The sequence below is a fragment of the Nerophis lumbriciformis genome, linkage group LG33 (assembly GCF_033978685.3).
Source record: "Nerophis lumbriciformis linkage group LG33, RoL_Nlum_v2.1, whole genome shotgun sequence".
Taxonomy (NCBI): Eukaryota; Metazoa; Chordata; class Actinopteri; order Syngnathiformes; family Syngnathidae; genus Nerophis; species Nerophis lumbriciformis.
In genome coordinates, this window is record NC_084580.2 from 14893882 (window position 1) to 14913941 (window position 20060).

The 20060-nt window shown below is 41.5% G+C and overlaps 1 protein-coding gene across 3 annotated transcripts in view; it reads right to left on the reverse strand.

The window, feature by feature from the left end:
• Nucleotides 1–20060, reverse strand: part of grid2 (glutamate receptor, ionotropic, delta 2) — a 1282048-nt gene that overhangs the window by 332437 nt on the left and 929551 nt on the right. For all 3 annotated transcript variants that reach the window (XM_061928893.1, XM_061928894.1, XM_061928896.1), the window contains exon 9: nucleotides 6959–7060. In XM_061928893.1, the coding sequence (XP_061784877.1) occupies nucleotides 6959–7060 (102 nt within the window). The remainder of the gene's footprint in view (nucleotides 1–6958; nucleotides 7061–20060) is intronic.

Sequence of the window (20060 nt, forward strand, 5' to 3'; positions counted from 1 at the left end):
AAGTTTATATTTACACGATGAGTCGGGTGTGTCTTGACCTCCGCGGCGGAGGCTCCGTCGAACCTCTGAGGCTAACTCATCGAACCCAGGTTAAGAACCACTGCTCTACATGTACAAACGCTAGTGGAAGTTACACATGAATACCTTAAGAGAAAGCGATTGCAGCTATTTGGGATACAACACTTCTCAGACGGCCAGATAATTTTCGAATGTCCAGGTCAGCTGTGATTCTACTTACCGAAAACCTTCGTCCATTTGTCGAAGGGGAGACAACAAGAATGCGGACTCCCGTGGATGTGATAAAAAGTAGGTAGCGTGTGCTTTCTATTCATTCATCGGCGGTCACTCGAACGAGTATGACGATCCTCCTGGTAGGGATGTATCCCTTTATGGACGATGCCTGTGCCTGACTTTGTTTAACGTGGGGAGACTGGTGCACAGACAGTCACCACTCGATCCTTAACAGAACCGGGTCAGGGTCCAGTGGCATGGAGTCCAAGACGACTCGGGGACCCTTTTCTGCTGCAGCCTTCTGCCGACATCGCAGCCGTTGTGGTAGTTCTTAAATCTACCGTCTTCCGCCTGCTCCGCCGTTGAGGTCTTCTCCGTATCCCTGGCTAGGGGGGCAGTCAGGTACTAGGCCTTTGCTAAGGGCCACCTGGGGTAACAGTAGTAAAGGGGTTAACCTCCTAGTGCCCCAAGACCCCATAGAGGAGTTTTTTGATACCTGGCCGACGAGGGAAGACTACGGAAAACATCAAATGCTTTTGGACTGGCAAAGCAGACTGTATCAGTTATTGTCCGCCATGTATGTTGCGGACTCAACGTCTAGGTCCAGAGTATACAAAGTCACCAAAAAGGAATGGACAATGAAGGTGAAGGCAAAAGAGTGAGGAGTGTCCTGACCAGATATCTACAAACCCTGTTTCCATATGAGTTGGGAAATTGTGTTAGATGTAAATATAAACGGAATACAATGATTTGCAAATCCCTTTCAACCCATATTCAATTGAATGCACTACAAAGACAACATATTTGATGTTCAAACTCATAAACCTGTTTTTTTTTTTGCAAATAATAATTAACTTAGAATTTCATGGCTGCAACACATGCCAAAGTAGTTGGGAAAGTGCATGTTCACCACTGTGTTACATGGCCTTTCCTTTTAACAACACTCAGTAAACGTTTGGGAACTGAGGAGACACATTTTTTAAGCTTCTCAGGTGGAATTTTTTCCCATCCTTGCTTGATGTACAGCTTAAGTTGTTCAACAGTCCGGGGGTCTCCGTTGTGGTATTTAGGCTTCATATAGGCTTCCACATTTTCAATGGGAGACAGGTCTAGACTACAGGCAGGCCAGTCTAGTACCCGCACTCTTTTACCAGGAAGCCACGTTGATGTAACACGTGGCTTGGCATTGTCTTGCTGAAATAAGCAGGGGCGTCCATGGTAACGTTGCTTGGATGGCAACATATGTTGCTCCAAAACCTGTATGTACCTTTCAACATTAATGGCGCCTTTACAGATGTGTAAGTTACCCATGTCTTGGGCACTAATACACCCCCATACCATCAGAGATGCTGGCTTTTCAACTTTGCGCCTATAATAATCCGGATGGTTCTTTTCCTCTTTGGTCCGGAGGACACAACATCCACAGTTGAAATGTGGACTCGTCAGACCACAGAACACTTTTCCACTTTGTATCAGTCCATTTTAGATGAGCTCAGGCCCAGCGAAGCCGACAGCGCTTCTGGGTGTTGTTGATAAACGGTTTTCGCCTTGCGTAGGAGAGTTTTAACTTGCACTTACAGATGTAGCGACCAACTGTAGTTACTGACAGTGAGTTTCTGAATTGTTTCTGAGCCCATGTGGTGATATCCTTTACACAGTGATGTCGCTTGTTGATGCAGTGCAGCCTGAGGGAGTGAAGGTCACAGGCTTAGCTCCATATGTGCAGTGATTTCTCCAGATTCTATGAACCCTTTGATGATATTACGGACCGTAGATGGTGAAATCCCTAAATTCCTTGCAATAGCTGGTTGAGAAACGTTTTTCTTAAACTGTTCAACAATTTGCTCACACATTTGTTGACAAAGTGGTGACCCTCGCCCCATCCTTGTTTGGGAATGACTGAGCATTTCATGGAATCTACTTTTATACCCAATCATGGCACCCACCTGTTCCCAATTTGCCTGTTCACCTGTGGGATGTTCCAAATAAGTGTTTGATGAGCATTCCTCAACTTTATCAGTATTTATTGCCACCTTTCCCAACTTCTTTGTCCTGTGTTGCTGGCATCAAATTCTAAAGTTAATGATTATTTGCACAAAAAAAATATGTTTATCAGTTTGAACATCAAAAATGTTGTCTTTGTAGCATATTCAACTGAATATGGGTTGAAAATGATTTGCAAATCATTGTATTCCGTTTATATTTACATCGAACACAATTTCCCAACTCATATGGAAACGGGGTTTGTAGATCCCTAGATTGACCGATGTAAAATGTTCTTTATCACATTGTGTACTTTCACATGTCCATTAAAGATTTGATTAATTTATGACGGCTCAGGTGTGATTCACTACAATAGGGCTCCACAACACACTGGATTCCAGTTAATTGAAATACCACAACACTGGATATTGTTCCGATAAGTTACATTTAAGAACTTGCACACAAAGCAACACTGGAGGTGACTATGACGTGCGCATTTTCTGGAGAGGGTGTCTTAAACGACCATTGTGTGGGTGTGGACAAGGATACGGTTAGGTAGGTGTGAGGAGGCGTGGCCTGCGGGCCTGCAGCGAGGCGGGGCGCACCGGGGGCGACAGGTGCGTAGATGGCCCACCTTTGCGCAGTTGTCTGCATAAGGGTAATTGTAAAAATGTGCCCTCTTAATCTTCAAATGTGTGAATTTTGTAGCGGGTTCAATGTCGTATAGTGAACATTTCCATGGTCCAGAAGAAGAAGCGTATGAAAGCATTACTATGATTATGGGCAGAAAAAAATACATCTACTTTCTGCCTTTAAAAGTAAGATCTGTCTGGGGTAAAAAAGAAAAATAAGTGCGAGAAAAAAGGGGATAGCCACAAAGATGTGGAGCATCATCGCTTTCTTCTTGGCTTCTCTCACTTCAAAGACTGGATATGAAGAATTTACGGCGGTGAATCTTTAAAGCGCACGTGGGATGTTCCGGAATGACGGCTGCTGCTGCTGCAGGGGAGACAAGCAAGGCAGTGAGGAGCGACGATGACATACTCTTCCCTTCTTCTTTTATCTGCATGTTAAATGTCAAAAAATAAGGGAGGTGAGCTGACGGACTTATTTGTGTTGTGACTTTGCCAGAAGTTTCCACACCAAACTTTGCAAAACTGACCTCCTCTGCATCTCACATGGGTACGTAGGGGTGTTGTTGGGAAAGCTGCAGCTCTTTAAAAGTTAAGTTAAAGTACCAATGATTGTCACACACTTACACACTCGGTGTGGTGAAATTACCCTCTGCATTTGACTTATCACCCTTGATCACCCCCTGGGAGGTGAGGGGAGCAGTGAGTAGCAGCAGTTGCCGCGCCCGGGAATCATTTTTGGTGATTTAACCCCCAATTCCAACCCTTAATGCGGACTGCCAAGCAGGGAGATGATGGGTCCCATTGTTATAGTCTTTGGTATGACTCGGCCGGGGTTTGAAATCACGACCTACCGATCTCAGGGCGGACACTCTAACCACCAGGCCAGTGTGCGATCAGCATAAAGCACCAATCAACAAAGTATTAGGAGTAAACTCCCAATGGTGTCCTTCAAGGTGTCACGGCGCGGATTCGAACCCGCTTCCCTCCTGCAACTGAGTGTCACAGTTCCTGCTCTGGCTGCTCGCCCGGAAACGCCCCCGCAGCGACAAGCCTGCAGACAATCGGCAATCCGCACACCTGGGACTGATGAGGGCGAGCTGGATAAAGGACCAGTGGACCCAAGGATCCAGGCGGGAACTTAGTTTACCTCTTTGGATACCGTAAGGCTTATGCACTCTCTGCGTTTTTCCCTCGTGTCTGCCATCATTGTTTGTTCTCCCGTAGTTCGCTTGGTGTACCTTCCTTCCCGAGTCTTTACCATTGTGCTCCATTGTGATTTGGACTGTCTTCCTCGATCCTCGACCCCCACCTTGGACTGGGACCTTTTGACGCCTCTCTCGCGCTCTGGATCATCTGCCTGCCCCTCGGACTGTGTTCCTGCCTTCTTCCCTCTCCTCGTTTCAACATCACAGTGACACACAACAATTAATGACACACATAGTCTTGCACCACACACTCTTGTATATTGGTCACACACTCCATTCTATATCGGTCACAGACTCCATTCTATGACTTGACTTGACTTGACTTTATTAATTCATGCTTGCAGTGGAGCCGGGGCCCCAATGAAAAAAACAGCTGAACTTTACAATGAATATCAAACAAACCAAAATAAAAAAAAATGAAAAGAACAGACAGTATTTTATATAAATAAACATTTTCAGGGCAACAGTATATATATATATATATATATATATATATATATATATATATATATATATATATATATATATATATATATATATAATGATAATATATATATAATAAATCTTTGTCACAACCCCCTGGTGTCTGTTGCCGTCATCTCCCCTTAGTCAAACATAACTCAAGGGTTTATTCTTGATCCCTTCTATTCATCATATACATATTTTCTCCAAAGTAAGTTTACCAGTCATGTTTCAGCGACTCCTTTTTTAAAATCTTTGTCCCAGGTAGGGTTGTACGGTATACCGGTATTAGTATAGTACCGGGATACTAATGAATCATATTCAGTACTATACCGCCTCTAAAAAGTACCGATCGTCGTGTCATGCAGACAAGCATTGATTGATTGATTGAAACTTGTATTAGTAGATTGCACAGTGAAGTACGTATTCCGTACAATTGACCACTAAATGGTAACACCCGAATACATTTTTCAACTTGTTTAAGTCGGGGTCCACTTACATTGATTCATGATACAGATATATACTATTTTGATAATACAGTCATCACACAAGATAATCATCAGAGTATATACATTGAATTATTTACATTATTTACAATCAAGGGTGTGGGCTATGGAGGGGGGGTTTAGGTTTGGTTGGTATCAACACTGTTCGGCATGTTCGGCACAGCAGTATTATAGCTACTTCTAAATCACTAATCATTGTCTCCATGACAACTAGTAAAGTACATTACAGAACGAGTGCACCTCATTACGTTGAATGTGTTAACAATGGTCGATCATTACCAATGTCAAGTCAAGATTCCACTATGGCCAATTATTAACCATTAAGGCAGTCATCTTTAATTTAAACACACTACGCATGTGAACGAAGTGCATACTTAGTCAAGAGCCATACATGTCACACAAAGGGTGGCAGTATGAACAACGCCAACACTGTCATAAACACGTGCCGTATAGTGAAACCACACTAAGCAACAATGACAAACACATTTTGGGAGAATAGTTGCAACGTAACAGAACATAAACACTACAGAACAAATTCCCTGCAGCACCAACTCTTCCAGGATGCCACAATACAAACAAACGCCATTGGTGGATCTATACCTAACATCCACTGTAATGATACCAAGCACAATAGCGTATCTATTCGATACTATTATGATTACATCGATATTTTTTAGCATCACAAAATCATCTTTCCATCCATCCATCCATTTTCTACCATTGTCCCTTTTGGGGAGGGGGGTGCTGGAACCTATTTCAGCTGCATTCCGGCGGAAGGCAGAGTACACCCTGGACAAGTCGCCACCTCATCGCAGGGCCAACACAGATAGACAGACAACATTCACACTCACATTCACACAAAAGGGCCAATTTAGTGTTGCCAATCAACTTATCCCCAGGTGCATGTTTTTGGAGGTGGGAGGAAGCCGGAGTACCCGCAGGGAACCCACGCATTCACGGGGAGAACATGCAAACTCCATACAGAAAGATTCTTCCGTTTAAAAAAAAAAAAGTATATTATGTTTATAAACTCAGGAAATATGTCCCTGAACACATGAGGACTTTGACCAATGTATGATCCTGTAACGACTTGGTATCGGATTGATACCCAAATTTGTGGTATCATCCAAAACTAATGTCAAGTATCAAACAACAGAAAAATAAGTGATTATTACATTTGAACAGAAGTGTAGATAGAACATGTTAAAACGGAAAGTAAGCAGGCATTAAAAGTAAATGAACAAGTAGATTAATAATTCATTTTCTACCACATGTCCTTAATAATGTTGACAAAATAATTGATTGATAAATGACACAATATGTTACTGCAAATGTCAGCAGCTAAATTAGGAGCCTTTGTTTGTTTACTTACTACTAAAAGACAAGTTGTCTTGTATGTTCACTATTTTATTTAAGGACAAACTTGCAATAAGAAACATATGTTTAATGTACCTTAAGATTGTTTGTTAAAAATAAAGCTGTGAGGAGGCGTGGCCTGCAGCCCTGCAGCGAAGCGGGGTGTGTAGATGGCCCACCTGGGCGCAGTTGCCTGATCAACTGTCACTCTACAAAAGGGCAGCAGCCGAGAAGGACGGGGTGGGAGAAGTTAGAGTTGTTGGAGTTGGAGAAGTTGGAGTGGACGATCGAGAGAGAACCCGAGCCCGAGCACGAGCAAGACGGAGACGGAGACGCGGGAGGCTGAAAAGCAACCGTAAGAGCGCGACTGTCCGTGGTTGGTGGTCCGAAGAACCCGGAGAAGCAAGACCTCCACAAAGACATTTTTTGTGGTCCCCTTTATTTACGGAAAGTACCGAAATACATTTTGGTACCAATACCAGTACCAAAATATTGGTATCGGGACAACACTAGTCCCAGGTTAGCATTTCGCTACAGGGCCAAGTTTCGAAGGTAGAAGTCCGAGGTCAGTGGTACTCACCAAGACCGTGACGACTCTCAGCACCACTCCTCGCATGTTGTTTTCCAACTTCCTGTCCGTCAAAGTACCATTCAGGCCGTGGACTGGATCCCACGTGGCCAGCTGCAGAGAACACACACACATAAAACATAAGGTGTGTGGCATCTATTTGCTTTAAAACAATTGGAATGAACATCACATTACATTGTGTGGGAGACATTAATAAAAAGAGTAAAAGCATATCCAAAACTTAAATATTTTATCTTCTCTTGTCCTACTTTCTATTATGGCCTACTTTTGCACGTACAATCACGTCAAATTGTTTTCCTTTTAAACTCAAGATCAGTGTGTACCTGTGATTTATTTATTTATTTTACGTATCTATTTTTTTTTAAGTGGTCCTCAACCATACTTTCCTTATCTTTTTGACATCAGCGATCTAAATCGCTTGGCTTCTCTGGAAAGGGGGACTGGAAGTAAAAAAAAAAAAAAAAAAGCTTGAGACAACTTATTAAAATATAATATTAAAGAATAAAATAAAATAGAATGATAAAGAATAAAATAAAATAAAATGTAGAAGAAAACAATTATAATAAAATGAAATACATTTAAAAAAAGCAATGACAGGATAAAAGTTGTTAATCTCAAAGTAAGTGTTGAAGCTTAATTATGTGTCAAAAGCTTAGCAAAATACAAAACAAACTTATAAACAGTAATGTTAGTCATAAATAAGGTTTTATTATTTTGATGTATGCAGTGTTTTCCACTTATACAACAAAAACGTTTTCAAGTGTGGTTTTATGAGAGAAAAAAAATACATATTTTATATATTTATATAATAAATATTGTATATAAATATATATATATATTTATTTGTTTTGATTGAGCTGTCGTGGACATGCATGTCTTATCTCTGCAACCCATTAGTAAATCCTCATTTCTTCCCCAAGAGTGGCAACTAAATGTGCATTTGTGGGCGTGTGCGCAGGCATAATAAGTGGATGACTCATTGTGTCTAGACACTGTTACTCTATGGACTGACTGCTTACACACACTTTTACTAGTATACTGTACCACCATAACTTTTTAATGTTATTCATCATCCTTGAAGTTTGAGGATTTTTCTAAATCAGCAGTGTCCGGCCCACTCAATAACGCACTGTTTTTAGTGGAAGATAATAGCACTGACTAAGAGTCGTTTGCTTTGATTTTAAACCCAAACGTGTATGGTAAATACGATTTGTTATCATATATTATAATGTCTTTGAATCTCAACATTGCTCACGATTATTATTATTATGAATATTACTACTACTATACTAATGATAATATAATAATTAAAATACAACTATTCTATTTTTTTGCTTGTTTATTCTTACCCTTGAATAGAACATTATTATTATCCAGTATTATATATGTATTTTTTGGGGGGGCATTTAATGAATTTATTTTGAGAGTAATACACTGCAAAAACTGAAATCTAATACTTGTCAACCCTCCCGAAATCCGGGAGACTCCCGAAATTCAGCGCCTCTCCCGAAAACCTCCCGGGACAAATTATCTCCCGAAAATCTCCCGAAATTCCGCTTTCCCACAATATAAACGTTGTGCCTGCCCAATCACGTTATAACTGTAGAATGATGGAGGGCGAGTTGTTGGTTTCTTATGTGGGTTTATTGTTAGGCAGTTTCATTAACGTCCTCCCAGCGCGGTAACAACACACAACAACAGCAGTCACGTTTTTGTCTACCGTAAAGCAGTTTGTCTGCCATAAACAGCAATGTTGTGACGCTATTAAACAGGACAATACTGCCATCTAGTGCATTTGATGAAAGCACTTTTGTGCGTGCCACACAGCAATGCATCATCAGAGAGGGTGTTCAGCATGGTTAGAAAAATATAACAGAGAATAGAACAAGGATGGACAATTCAAGCCTTAACTCAACAAGTATATGTGTAAATAATTGAACATTGAAATTCAAGTATTTCATATATATATATATATATATATATATATATATATATATATATATATATATATATATATATATATATATATATATAATTCACTGAAAGTCGACTATTTCTTATATATATATATATATATATATATATATATATATATATATATATATATATATATATATATATATATATATATATATATATATATATGAATGAAATACTTGACTTGGTGAATTCTAGCTGTAAATATACTCCTCCCCTCTTAGCCGCCCCCAACATATTTCTAGTTTTGCTAGCTCAATATGACTCCAAAGAAAGCAATGGACAAGCGATGTGTGGTTTGAAAATTCATGAAGTAACCACAGCATTTGACACTGCCCCCCTTTTGCTTCAATATACACTACTCAGTGGCCTAATGGTTAGAGTGTCCGCCCTGAGATCGGTAGGTTGTGAGTTCAAACCCCGGCCGAGTCATACCAAAGACTATAAAAATGGGACCCATTACCTCCCTGCTTGGCACTCAGCATCAAGGGTTGGAATTGGGGGTTAAATCACCAAAATGATTCCCGGGCGCGACCACCGCTGCTGCCCACTGCTCCCCTCACCTCCCAGGGGGTGATCAAGGGTGATGGGTCAAATGCAGAGAATAATCTCGCCACACCTAGTGTGTGTGTGACAATCATTGGTACTTTAACTTTAACTTTAACTTTTAACAAATGTTTCTATTTATGAACCCTGTTCAAGAACCAAGTTTAAATTAAGGTTCCAGTGGGCTTTTCTTTGCTGATTGGCTGGTAGAAATCACGCAGGCCTTCTGCTTGGTAGTGGGATTGGATTTAAAAGAGGTTATCAAATATAGGTCATGCATGTTCTGGTGTCATCCCACTTTTAGCAATAGCTAAACTCAGAACACAACCTAAAGCACATTTACCAAATGCACACTTTTAATTGAAGTAGTCCAAAAAGAACTCAATGTATTTTAAAAAGTCATCAACTTGGTATAAAAAATGTCTTCACTATTAGCATTTCTGTGTTTTATTTTGTCATTAGAAGTGTGTGGTGCCTAATGCGGTGGCAATAAAGTGTGAGACAATTGGAGTTAGGGCGCTTTAATGTTCCGTGGGCTTCTCAAGGGAAATCAACTTGGCGTCTGCAATATCGAGGAAACTATTTGATAGGAATAAGCAGTGATTTATGCGCAATCGTTCATCGGGACGCTTCTGCCAAATGACAAGTGAGATGTTATGTTTCTCGTAGCGCTTTATTAGCTGTGTATGATGGCTCGATACACAGTTGGACATTATTAGATCTGATTCTTGCGACGTTTGTGTTTTGTTACATTTGGAAAAAAAAAAAACAGTTTGTTGCACTTGTTGACGTACGATCAGACACAGATCCTCTATGACAGGAGCATTCACCGGTTTTTATGGACTTACTACTGCATAAAGGCTGATGAAAGACCCTATATGACAAGTATGTTTTTTGGATCCTTGCCTAGTCACTCCCAACTTTTGCACTGAACTCATAAGACAGTCTGTTGTCATTCACGGGCTACCAGTTGAATGAGAGTAAGAGGAAGCAAATCTTTGTTAATATTAATTCTACATAAACAGAAATTATCCCAAGGCCCTCCACAGTACATCAGTACATTTGTACAGTACATCAAAACCGACTGCATGAAAGCTGTATGAACAAGTACTTTGGCAAAGGAAGCAAAGAAAAACACCTTCAAAAAGAACTGCGACGTGTGTGTGAGGCTGCTGTCTGAATAAAGTATGTTTTTTTTTTTTTTCTTTCGCACCAATTTCCAACAGAAGTATCATGGAGGAAACCAACTGACCCACACCTGAGCAACCACACTGGAGCACACTGGAGACAAAGGAAGCCACCTCGAACAGAAAACCACTCAGTGTGAGGTGCATGTCTAGCCATCTTCCTAGATGTCAAGGTACTGTTGCGTCTGACCAGTCTTCCTCTTAGGGAATAAAACACACTGGTAAATTCCAATTTCTTTCGGATGACATATATGTTGAGTAAGAAGGACCACCAAGACGGAATAGTAATATTACCAAGTTTTACTAAAGCTTTAGGAGACCAGCCCTTATAATGTGATCATAGCAGTATCAAGAAGCGGTGTAAAAATCAAACGGAAAGAGTAAACTGTTTTAGTTTGAAAACAGTCCCTCTAAACCATGGGTGTCAAACTCTGGCCCGTGGGCCAAATTTGACCCGCCGTGTAATTTCATTTGGCCCTTGAGGCAATATCAAATTAACATTAGAGCTGGCCCGCCAGTATTATACAGCGGCGGTGCCGCTCTAACACCGCATTCACCGCTAATACTCATACTTGCCAAGAATCTCAAATTTCAGTGCTCCTCTCGAAAATCTCCCAGGACAACCATTCTCTCGAATTTCTCCCGATTTCCACCCGGACAACAATATTGGGGGAGTGCCTTTACTGCTTTTAGCGTCCTCTACAACCTGTCGTCACGTCCACTTTTCCTCCATACAAACAGCGTGCCGGCCCAGTCACATAATATATGCGGCTTTTACACACACACACAAGTGAATGCACGGCATACTTGGTCAAGAGCCATACAGGTCACACAGTGAACTTTAACACTGTAACAAATATACGCCACACTGTGAACCCACACCAAACAAGAATGACAAACACATTTCGGGAGAACATCTGCACCGTAACACAACATAAACACAACAGGACAAATACCCAGAACCCCTTGCAGCACTAACTCTTCCGGGACGCTACAATATACACCCCCCACTACCACCAAATGTTGATATTTACCTCAGAAAGCTGCAAATAGATAAGAGGCATTCATTTTTTAATTTATTTTATTTATTTAATATACCATTGATGTTTTTTCGTTTGTTTTTTTGAAAGTAGATTTTGTACTATAACGTTATATAAGCGTTGCTTGTTCCATATTCAGGGTTAAAGCAAATCAGTGTAGCAAACTGAGCAATAATTAACGTTTTATTCATGCACTTTCTCTTGCTACTTCAAGGCTTGAATGTTTGATTCATTCATTATTGTTATTTTATTTTCAAATTTATTATTAGCCTGTGGAAAAAGTTAATGTTGATATTTACCTCAGAAGGCTGCAAATAGAAAAGAGGCATTCAATTTTTATTTCAATTGTATTTGATATGCCGTTGATTTTTTTAAATTATTATTATTATTATTATTATTATTTGAAACTCGATTTTGCATGTCACTATAAAGTTATATAAGCCTTGTTTGGGTCCCTATTAAAAGGTTAATTTGTTCAACCTTGGCACGTGGCTTTGTTCAGTTTTAAATTTTGGCCCACTCTGTATTTGAGTTTGACACCCCTGCTCTAAACAATCAAACTAAGTTACATGGAAGGTGTAGAGAGATGGATGGAGTCAACGTCAATGTCGTCATTATCAGGGAAGGAAACTAACAGTCCTCGAAAGTCACTACTGTGCTTGACCCCCTTCAGTGACATTAGCAAGCCCAGAAACAGGGTGGGGTTGACCTTCGACAGCTCTAACAATGATGCGGGTGCATAGGGACCTAGCACAAGAGACGATAAAGCATCCCCATGAGGCTATGACAGCCAAAAAAACTCCAATGGAGACCAGGGCAGAGTTAATTAGGTCAGACCACCTGCCGAAGGTGTTGTGGAGCCAATCCTTAAAGGGGTCAGAGACACCGGATACTTCAGTAAGTTCTCTAGACAGGGCTCGGAGGCCTTCTAAGGCCCTCTGGACCGAGCCATTTGGGGCGGTGTTGTTAGGAATGAAGGTGCAGCATTGGTTGCCAATCATTGCACACACACCCTCTTCCTTTGCTAGGATGCGGTCAAGGGCTATGCGGTTCTGGACGGCCATGAGGGAAGTCTGGGCAAGTTGTTCAGCAAGTCCCTCGACAGCGTCACGAGTCAGGTTGGTCAGTCTCAACAGCACTTAACATAACTGGTCTAGATTCACGCTTACTGTACATCAAAGATGAACTAGTATAACCCAGTTAGTTCAACCTTGTGCCTTTTTAACACATTCTGTATGGGGCCGCGAACCCTGGTCGTTCATATGAAAGGTGAGTGTGCTGACCACTGGGGCTGAAAGCCAGAGCTGTCAGCCCAGCCGGCAGCACTACTCTTGAAGTGAACTCAGGGAGTTAGGTTTACTAACGTACACCTGGCGCAGCCACACTGGCTATCCCCTGTCAAACTCATCCCCCAGACCTCACTCTCATCCTGATCACGGCACCAATGTAAACCAACTTGTTCAGCCCTATGCCATTGTACCGGATTCTGCAAGGAAACGCGAACCATGGTTGTTCGTGTGAGAGGCGAGTGTCCCAGACCACTCTTGAAGTTGTCAGCGAGTGGGGTTTACCAACGTACACCTGGCACAGCCACACTGGCTGGCCCTGTCACACGAGCACTTTGGCAACACAGGCAAGGAACAAATTCCTTTAAACACAAACAAGACTAAAAGCCTGTTCCCACAGTAACGTTTGTGTTTCATTTTGCTGGTGTAACGTGGTCGTAGCATGACAATGCTGGGGGTCGTCCTTCCAGGATGCGGCAGAATGACAGGAAGCAGCTTACAGGTAAGAAGAATGAGTTATTCTCATAAATCAGGGAAAACAATATGAAACAAACACAAAAAGCATGCCTAACACAAGGGAAGCTAACAGGATAGCTCACAAGGAAAACTAAGGCGGAACTTAGCGCAAGAAACACAAGGAACACACATAAAAGTTGCATGAGAGCAAACAAAAGCACCAGTGTGGTGAGGCAAAAAGGCAGGACTAAATAGCTCTCTGATTAGTGCCCAGCAGCAGGTGAGCGTGCCAAACACTAATCAGAGGCAGGTGACAACAATCAGCACCCATGACAACCAAAACACACAAACTCAAGGGTGCTGAAAACAGAACTGAAACCACAAGTGAATCACAACCTAAATAAATGTAAACAAACTATGATTCGGGCAACGGATCACAACAGCTAGCGGGTTGAAAAAAGAAATGCGTCCGCAAAATGTCGTATCAAAAATTAGCCACGTCCAGGCGATAACGATCACTGGATGACAATGATGTAATATAATGCCTCGCCAAAGTGGCACTGTAAGCAAACACAGACAGAGTACCAGACTTTGTCTATCTGTCAACAGTGGCATCACTAACAAGTTATAACAGATCTGGAACAAGTTAAGACAAGCCGTGGATTCTGGGCATGTCACAGACATTAGGACCATATATTTTCCCAAATCTGTGAGGAAATTTAGGATAGATCAGAAGCTGGCAACCATCGCCACCAGCTTTCAATCGATGGAGCAGTGAAATGACAGATGGAGACTCTTCATCTACTAAAACTAGCCTTGTTCTACAGCTTCCCTCCAATGTGCTCACACCAGGGCTCGTTTGCCACTTGGAGTGGGCAACTAAAAGAGAAAGGCGCTTCTGGTAGGTTTATTCTTACTTTAATCATGACGAGCATTTCAAATTGTTTTTGGAAACTGTGGATGTCGCGTCCTCCGGACCAAAGAGGAAAAGAACCATCCGGATTGTTATAGGCGCAAAGTTCAAAAGCCAGCATCTGTGATGGTATGGGGGTGTATTAGAGCCCAAGGCATGGGTAACTTACACATCTGTGAAGGTGCCATTAATGCTGGAAGCTATATACAGGTTTTGAAGCAATGTATTGCCATCCAAGCAACGTTATCATGGACGCCCCTGCTTATTTCAGCAAGACAATGCCAAACCAGATGTTGGCTTCATAGTAAAAGAGTGCAAGTACTAGACTGGCCTGCCTGTATTCCAGACCTGTCTCCCATTGTGGCACATTATGAAGCGTAAAATATAACAACGGAGACCCCGGACTGTTGAACAAATTAAGCTGTATATCAAGCAAGAATGGTAAAAAATAAAACATTTGGTTTCCTCAAGTCCCAAAACTTATTTGCAACATGTTGCTGCCATTTAATTCTAAGTTAATGATTATTTGCAAAAAAAATATAATACATCTCAGTTTGAACATTAAATATATTGTCTTTGCAGTCTATTCAATTGAATATAATTTGAAAAAGGATTTAATAATAATAATAATAACAATAATAATACATTTCACTTATAAGGCGCCTTTCTGGGCACTCAAGGACACCGTACAAAATCAAACCAATAAAATCAATTGGATAAAAACTAGAACAAGAACAACAACAACAAAGATCGATAAGATTTACAATGAATAAGCAGTCAGGAATAGGTGTGTTTTGAGTCTTGATTTGAAGAGGGATATTGAGTCTAAGTTACGAAGGTCTGGTGGTAATCAGTTTCAGAGCTCGGGCACCCACGGTGGACAGTTTAAATAAGGGGACAGTGAGATGGATGGATGAAGAGGATCTTAAGGAACGTGAGGGCGTGGCGACATGGAGCAGGTCAGAGAGATATGATGGAGAGAGGTTATGGATAGCTTTGAAAGTGAGGAGAATTTTTTTAAAGTGTATACGGTGTTTGATGGGTAGCCAGTGAAGTTGCTGCAGAACAGGGGTGATGTGCTGGACTGAAGGGGTTCTGGTGATTATCCGGGCTGCAGAGTTCTGGAGAAGCTGGAGTTTGTGAAGTGACTTGTGAGGGAGACCAAACAGGAGAGAATTGCAGTAGTCCAGGCGAGAAGTGAAAAGGCTATGGACGAGTATGGCAGCTGTATGTAGGGTAAGGGATGGGCGGATTTGATTAATGTTTCATAGATGAAAGTAAGCAGACCGGGTAATGTTGTTTATGTGGGCTTGAAAAGCGAGTTTGCTGACACCCAGACTCTTGACTTGGGAGGAGGGTGAGACAAAGGAATTGCCGAGAGTATAGTTAAAGTTAAAGTACCAATGATTGTCACACACACACTAGGTGTGGTGAGATTATTCTCTGCATTTGACCCATCACCCTCATCCCCTGGGAGGTGAGGGGAGCGGTGAGCAGCAGCGGTGAGCAGCAGCGGTGGCCGCGCCCGAGAATAATTTTGGTGATTCAACCCCCAATTCTAACCCTTGATCCTGAGTGCCAAGCAGGGATGTGATGGGTCCCATTTTTATAGCCTTTGGTATGACTCGGCCGGGGTTTGAACTCACGACCTACCGAGCTCAGGGCGGACATTCTAACCTACGGGTGTCAAACTCAAATATAGAGTGGGCCAAAATTTATAACTGAACAAAGCCGCGGGCCAAGGTTGAACAAATTAACCTTTTTGCATTAGTTTTGCATTAAATATTGAAGAAGCAAGGCTTATATAACTTTATAGTGACATGCAAAATCCAGTTTCAAATAATAATAACAATAATTAAAAAATATCAATGGCATATCAAATACAATTTAAATAAAAATGTAATGCCTCTTTTCTATTTGCAGCCTTCTGAGGTAAATATCAACATTACATTTTTCCACAGGCTAATACATTTGAAAATAAAATAATGAATAAACCAACCATTCATGACTTTAAACTGCTCAGTTCGCAACACACTGATCTAATCTGATGTGCCCAAGCCAGATACCTGCCATCTTTTCTTGGATGCTAGTTCATTAATGTCGGGGCTCAGGCTTTGAGCTGAGGCAACCCTCATTATCGAACTGAGGTGTTCATCAGTCATTATACCTCGTATTTCACAGTCTTGGGGGCGTGCCTTACAGGCACCTCTTTTAACGTCCTCTACGAGCTGACGTCACGTCCGCTTTTCATCTCTTCTAACAACGTGCCTGCCCAGTCACAAGATATGAGCGGCTCCTGTACGCACACACACGTAAATGCAAAGTATACTTCATCAACAGCGATACAGTTTACACTGAGAGTGGCCGTATAAGTAACTTTAACATTGTTAGAACTATACGCCACACTGTGAATCCACACTAAACTAGAATGACAAACACATTTTGGGAGAACATCCACAAAGTAACACAACATAAACACAACAGAACAAATACCCAGAACCCTTTTCAGCACTAACTCTTTCGGGACGCTAGAATATACACGCCCGCCACCTCTAACCCCCCCCCCCCCACACACACACACACACACACACACACCTTGTAGTGTCCCGGAAAAGTTAGTGCTGCAAAGGGTTCTGGGTATTTGTTCTGTTGTGTTTATGTTGTGTTACTGTGCGGATGTTCTCCGGAAATATGTTTGCCATTCTTGTTTGGTGTGGGTTCACAGTGTGGCGTATATTTCTAACAATGTTAAAGGTTTTTATACTGGCACCCTCAGTGTAACCTGTATCACTGAAGATCAAGTATGCGTTGCATTCACTCCTGTGTGCGTGCCAGAGCCGCACATATTATGTAACTGAGCCAGCACTCGCTGGACTGGACGAAAAGAGGACGTTACAATTCTCGGGAGGGGCACTGACATTTGGAAGTCTCCCGGGAGGTTTGGCAAGTATGAGAATTAGCGGTGTACCGCGGCACCGCCGCCGTATATAATCGGCGGGCCAGCTCTAGTGTTAATTTGATATCGCCTCACGGGCCAAGTGAAATTACACGGCGGGCCAAATTTGGCCCGCGGGCCAGAGTTTGACGCCCATGGAGGTACCGTAACTCCCAACATTAGTTACAACATCTTAAGGCAGTGGAACTTAACATAAACAAGCATATTGGTGACAGAGGCAAGGAAAAACTACTTTGAACAAACCTAAGACGAATAAGTAGGCTGTGGCCGAAAAAGTACATGTTGTTTCTATAGAGGTACTGTAACTCCCAACATTAGTTACAGCATCTCAATGCAGTGGACAGAGGTAAGGAAAAACTCCACGCCACCAGATTGGTTTGAGGGGAGTGTGCCAAAACGAGTACTAGTTTTTCGACAAATATTGCACACTCTTGCTCACTTAACAGCTGGGAGAAATAGCCTGGTGGCACTCAATGCCTTCATTCATATTCCAGTTCCCCTTCTCTTACATGTGCCAAACCCTCTAACTGCTGCGTCTCGTCCAAGTTTGCGCCACCGGTTTGCCTTCCTTCTGTCACGGCTGCCAAACGTTGCACGAGCGACAGTCGCAAAGCCGACAAGCTGCTGAGCCATTTCACTGCTCCAGCATCCCTCACTCCCTCCTCTTCGTTTTTTTTGGTCCCCCCCCACCCCCTCGCCGATGAGCAACATGTGTCAGTGCGGGCTCCAAACAGCTTGCACACCAAAACCCTCCTTCTGTCTTCTATCTCTTTTCTCACAAACACACAGTCACTCTTTTTTTTTTAAAAGATTTATTCCCCATACACGTCCCTCTGTGATCCCAGCCCATCCCTCTATCATTTTCTCCTCTTTGTCCTCCGTCGTCAAACGGAGCGAGCACAGCTTGCAGTGCAGGCTACAATAGTGACAAATCCTTTCTGCCATCAGGTCCTTACCTCCTGGTAGGGTCCAATGTGGTATCTAACCAACTGGACCATGCTCCATGTGTAGTGTAATACACTGCTAAAAATATTCAGACCTTCAGTCATCACCGTCAGCTATATATATATATATATATATATATATATATATATATATATATATATATATATATATATATATATATACATATATATATATATATATATATATACGACATCATCTGGTACAACCCCCCATACAGCAAAAACGTCTCAACGAACATTGGACACAAATTCCTCAATCTGATTGACAAACACTTTCCCAAAGACAACACCCTAAGAAAAGTATTCAACAAGAACAACATTAAATTGAGCTACAGCTGCATGAACAATATACGACAAATCATCTCAAACCACAACAAAACAATTGCAAATGAGCCGTCGACCCCCAGACAGAGCGACTCCAAAGGCTGTAACTGTCGAAAGAAACCTGATTGCCCTCTCAACGGGGGGTGCTTACAAACATCAGTTGTCTACCAATCTAAGGTAATACGCAAGGACATTAACACATCCGACACATATGTAGGATTAACCGAGGGAGAATTCAAAACCAGATGGAACAATCACAAGGCTTCTTTCAGGAACAAAAACCTGCGAAATACCACAGAACTCAGCAAACACATTTGGGACCTCAAAGACAATAATGTTGAATATTCAATAACATGGCAAATTCTTGCATCCAGCACACCTTACAATAGTGGTAATAAAAGATGCAACCTATGCTTGAAAGAGAAACTGTTTATTATTTACCGTCCAGACCTGTCATCCCTCAACAAGCGCAGTGAAATTGTAACAACATGCCGCCATAGACGGAAACACCTCCTAGGCAACACATGAGCCAATCACCACGCCCCTAGGCCAGCCTGTACCCACCCACTCTGTGCCCTATATAAACCATGGTATGCGAATGCTCCCATTAAAATCTCCTGACGATTGAGGGTACCCCCCCTCATGAAACAGGCCTGTAGAGATGAAATAGTCTTGTGATTTTTTTTTTCCCACACATACATATATATATATATATATATACGTATGCATATATATATATAAATATATATATACAGTACAGACCAAAACTTTGCACACACCTTCTCATTCCAATGCGTTTTCTTATTTTCATGACTATTTACATTGTAGATTGTCACTGAAGGCATCAAAACTATGACACCTGTGAAGTGAAAACCCTTTCAGGTGACTACCCCCTGAAGCTCATCGAGAGAATGCCAAGAGTGTGCAAAACAGTAATCAGTGCAAAGGGTGGCTATTTTAAAGAAAGTAGAATATAAAATATGTTTTCAGTTATTTCACCTTTTTTTGTTAAGTACATAATTCCACATGTGTTCATTCATAGTTTTGATGCCTTCAGTGACAATCTACAATGTAAATAGTCATACAAATAAATAAAACACATTGAATAAGAAGGTGTGTCCAAAATGTTGGCCTATACTGTATATATATGTATATATATATAAAACATCTAAAAATAACAAAAATGTCATTTACACCTCTGATGTCAATATTGATTGTTCTGTTCGTTTTGTTATAAATAAAGTTGATTTGATTTGATTTGATTTGTTTTTTGTTTTTTTTAAACAATATGCGTCTTTGCTTAAAAGCATGCAAATAAAAGCAGTCATTTAGCAGAAAATGCAGGAAGCATGCCAATGGTTTGCTTTGACAGGTAAATAAGACGCACGTCCTGATAGAATGGGGCCGCATGTGAATAAATAATTGCTGTTGCACGACACACAA